Source organism: Prionailurus bengalensis, chromosome B2 (genome assembly GCF_016509475.1).
Source record: "Prionailurus bengalensis isolate Pbe53 chromosome B2, Fcat_Pben_1.1_paternal_pri, whole genome shotgun sequence".
Taxonomy (NCBI): domain Eukaryota; kingdom Metazoa; phylum Chordata; class Mammalia; order Carnivora; family Felidae; genus Prionailurus; species Prionailurus bengalensis.
The window spans coordinates 961,068-964,992 of NC_057349.1; the positions used below are offsets into that span (position 1 = coordinate 961,068).

At 36.9% G+C, this 3,925-nt stretch overlaps 1 protein-coding gene across 1 annotated transcript; it reads left to right on the forward strand.

The window, feature by feature from the left end:
- The first annotated feature begins 570 nt into the window (after nucleotides 1-570).
- Nucleotides 571-1,515, forward strand: LOC122490572 (olfactory receptor 2W1-like). The gene has a single exon (XM_043593220.1). It carries the CDS (start codon nucleotides 571-573, stop codon nucleotides 1,513-1,515), a length of 945 nt encoding a protein of 314 aa, XP_043449155.1.
- Nucleotides 1,516-3,925: the final 2,410 nt, after the last annotated feature.

Below are 3,925 nucleotides of genomic sequence, written 5' to 3' on the forward strand. Positions count from 1 at the left end.
AATATTGGTCATCAGCAAGTAATGCTTATGTCATAATTTCAAGAAGGAACAACTCAAACTATATTCCACTCCTAAATTATATCATTAAACTTATGGATTTATTCTTACTCAGAAAACATGGAACATAGGTGTCATGGCATACTAAGCCTTTTCAGTGATCTGCAATTCAGTGTGGTTGGGTTTACCATAACATTTTTATTTATTTAAAAAAATTAATATTCAGTTATTTTTGAGAGAGAGAGAGAGAGAGAGCCCACTAGTGGGGGAGATACAGAAAAAGGAGACACACAAGCTGTGAGATCATGAACTGAGCCAAAGTCAGATGCTTAATCAAGTGAGCCACCCAGGCTCCCTTACCATATTATTTTTAGAACCACGCTGATTTATGAGTACACAAAGAGCATCTTTGAGCATTGGCAAAGAGTGTTAAAAGGGGTGTTCTGAATGGGAGAGAGCACAAAACAAGTGAATTTGGACACTCATGTAAACTTCAGAGATTTTTGTTTCTACCTAAAGCTGATGCTATTTTTTATTACCATGGTATTATCTCCTAGACCTTTATGAGGAGTCATGAACAAAAACAATGGAAGTTCCATGACAGACTTCATCCTGCTGGGGTTTTCTGATCGACCCCAATTAGAACACATCATCTCTGGGGTTGTCTTCATCTTCTATATTGTGACTCTGGTAGGAAACACAACCATCATCCTTGTATCTAACCTAGACAGCCAGCTCCATACTCCTATGTATTTCTTCCTATCCAATTTGTCTTTTCTGGACCTCTGTTATGCAACTAGCATTACCCCACAGATGCTGGCAAATCTATGGGGTCCAACAAAGTCTATTACCTACGGAGGGTGTGTGCTCCAATTCTTCTTTGCCCTTGACTTGGGAGCCACAGAATGTCTTCTCTTGGCTGTGATGGCCTATGATCGCTATGCCGCTGTCTGTCAACCTCTTCACTACACAGTAATAATGCACCCTCAACTTTGCCAAAAGATGGTGCTTGTCGCCTGGTTAGGTGGTCTTGGCAGTGCCTTAATTCTTTGCTCCTTGACTCTGAAACTGCCAAGATGTGGGCACCGGGAGGTGAATAATTTTATCTGTGAGATGCCAGCATTGCTCAAGATGGCTTGTGTCTACTCAAAAGTAATTGAGGTCATTGTCTATGCTCTTGGAGTGATATTTCTTCTAGCACCTTTATCATTAATTCTCATCTCATATGCAATTATCACTCAAGCTGTCATGAAGATCAAGTCAACAGCAAGGTGGCGTAAGGTCCTTAATACATGCGGTTCCCACCTCACAGTAGTAACTCTGTTTTATGGAACAATCATTTATATGTACATGAAGCCACAGAATAGCACATCTGAAGATGAGGGGAAGTTCCTCACTCTCTTTTACACAATCGTCACACCCACCCTTAACCCTCTGATCTACACTTTAAGAAACAAGGATGTGAAGAATGCAGTAAAAAGAATACTGTATGTGAGAAAATGGTCAGCAAAGTCATGAGTTATATGGAAGAGAGGTAAGGAAATAACACTGACCTTTACCAACAGAAGATGAATGATTCACTTTCACAAACAGTATTTATGGGATGTTTACCTTGTATCAAGAATTGTGCTATAGACGGATTTATAAACAATTAAATCAAAAATTATAAGGAGATAGAGATGCAGACACATAAGGAAACTTGAATTCATATACTTAAAAGCCTTCAAGACTAATCAGGAACTACAGACAAGTAAACCTAGAATTGTGAAAAGTGGTTAAGTACAGAAATATATGTACTTAAAATATATGTATTAAGAAAATATTTCACATGGAAATTTACTTTAATATAGGGTTACACTGGACAGTGATTTTTTTTTCTTCCAGACTTTTCTTCCAGATTTTTATATGCAATGACACTACATTTTATTCACCTGTTGTTGTCATTGGGGCTTTTGTGGTGCAGATCAACTGCCCATTGATACCCATCCACCTCCTCCCTCAAGTTTTAACTGGGCCCAGGGTCCATTAAACTGGGCCCATCCTGCATATCACTTTTCAAGACTGGCTTCCACCAACATAATGCCAGGAAAACAATGTGTGCAAATCCTGGGTTATCTTCTCAAATATGAAGCCGTTTATTGTTAGCCTTCTCCCTCCTGTTCCTGCTGTCTAGGATGTGAATGTGGAGAGTTTGTAGCTTTTCCAATATCCCTAAGAGGGAATGGAACAATAAGGTGTAAACACAACCACCCACCAGCAGAGAAATGCCTCTAGACTCTTAGAGCAGAAAAATCTTCATTATTATTTAATATTAATTAAGCCACCTATTTTGGAGTCTCCTTTTTAGAAGGCTTAACTTTTCCCATCCATGGCCTAAAGAGGAGTTTGAGCTTTTTCCTGTAAAGTCATGCAGTCCTTGGACCAGCAACAACAGCATCACTTGGCAACTTACCAAAACTGAACAACCTTGGGCCCACCCCACACTTATTCAACCAACAATACAGATGGACCCAGAAGCTGATGTTTTTAATCAACACTACAGGTGATCAGGCTAAAGTTTGAGAACTACTGTTACAGAGAATAGGGAGATGTTGAGTCTCTAAACAGAAAATGTACATAGTTTTATAGATTTTAATTGATTTCCTTCCTATAGACATGGGAAAATAAATGGGTAATAGTTTCTCAAGGCTCCCAGATAAGAGTAATGAAGGAAATGAGAAATTTCATTAAATGAAATCAATATAAAAGGTTATTCTTCATTTAATACGATCTTTTGTTCTTTGGTTTTATAATTGCTCTCCTTGTACTGAATTATGGTGACAGTTGATGGTAATTTTGGCAAAGGAGCTTAATGCTCTTATTTGACACAACAAAAATTTAGCAATGTCTTGTTTTTTCTCTATTATTTTTTACTTTGTCTTACTGGGAAGTACATTCAAATTCTGAGTATCTCTATTAGGAGAAAAAACACTTCCCTTCTCTACAAGGTGACCATTTCAGAGATTGGAAATCCTCTGCATGTGAGAGACCTCACGTTTATGGTGCTCGTGCTCTGTGATTTCAAGGCTGAGTAAGCTGCCAATCTACCCAGAATATTTGGGTGTGAATATGGGGTTGTAAGTCTTCATCATCTTTTCTCCATCATATTTAAACTTTCTGGTTTCCAGGGTTCCACAGTGAAAAACCTGAAGTTGTCATTCTTTTTTTGAGGTAACTTTAAAATTTCCAGGTGTGTAAGCCTTGATAAAAATAAGATCTGAAAGAGGATGATGATACCCAAATATATGAAGGCACAGAGAAAATATAAACTTCGTGGAATTGTAAGGAGATTGAGAGGAGAACATGTAAGATGGTGACTGCCTGGCCACTGAAAATGAATATCAACTTTTCTATGTGAAAAAAGCTGATCTCAAATTTGATAAACAAGTAGTCTGTCACTTAAAAAACTCATACTCAACTTCTACACTCAGTTGATATCTTATCTCATGAGAAATGTCATTACAAACCTCAGAATTTGTCCTTTGAATTCCCTCCAAAACCTGCTCCTGTCACTATAATGGCATTATCTCTTTTTATATATTTACTCGTGTAAACGTTTGAGGAAAAGACATTGGTGAAGTTTTCAATAACAGAACCTCTTATTCATGTGAGATTTTGCTGTGTCTAAATTGGCTTCTAACATGAAATACATACTCTGTAAATATCTATAGTACTATTAAGTGAATGAACCATTTTTAATAAATATACATGAAAATGTTATTATTCTACAGAATATGTCAAAGATTCATTGGGTAATAAATACTAGAGCAACATCTTCAGGCTTTTAACATTTAGGACATTTGCAAAGTAAGAAAAGGGAAAGATAGAATATATTTTTTTCATGTACATAATATTATAGATTCCATATAAGTGTGTATCTGGAAATTAA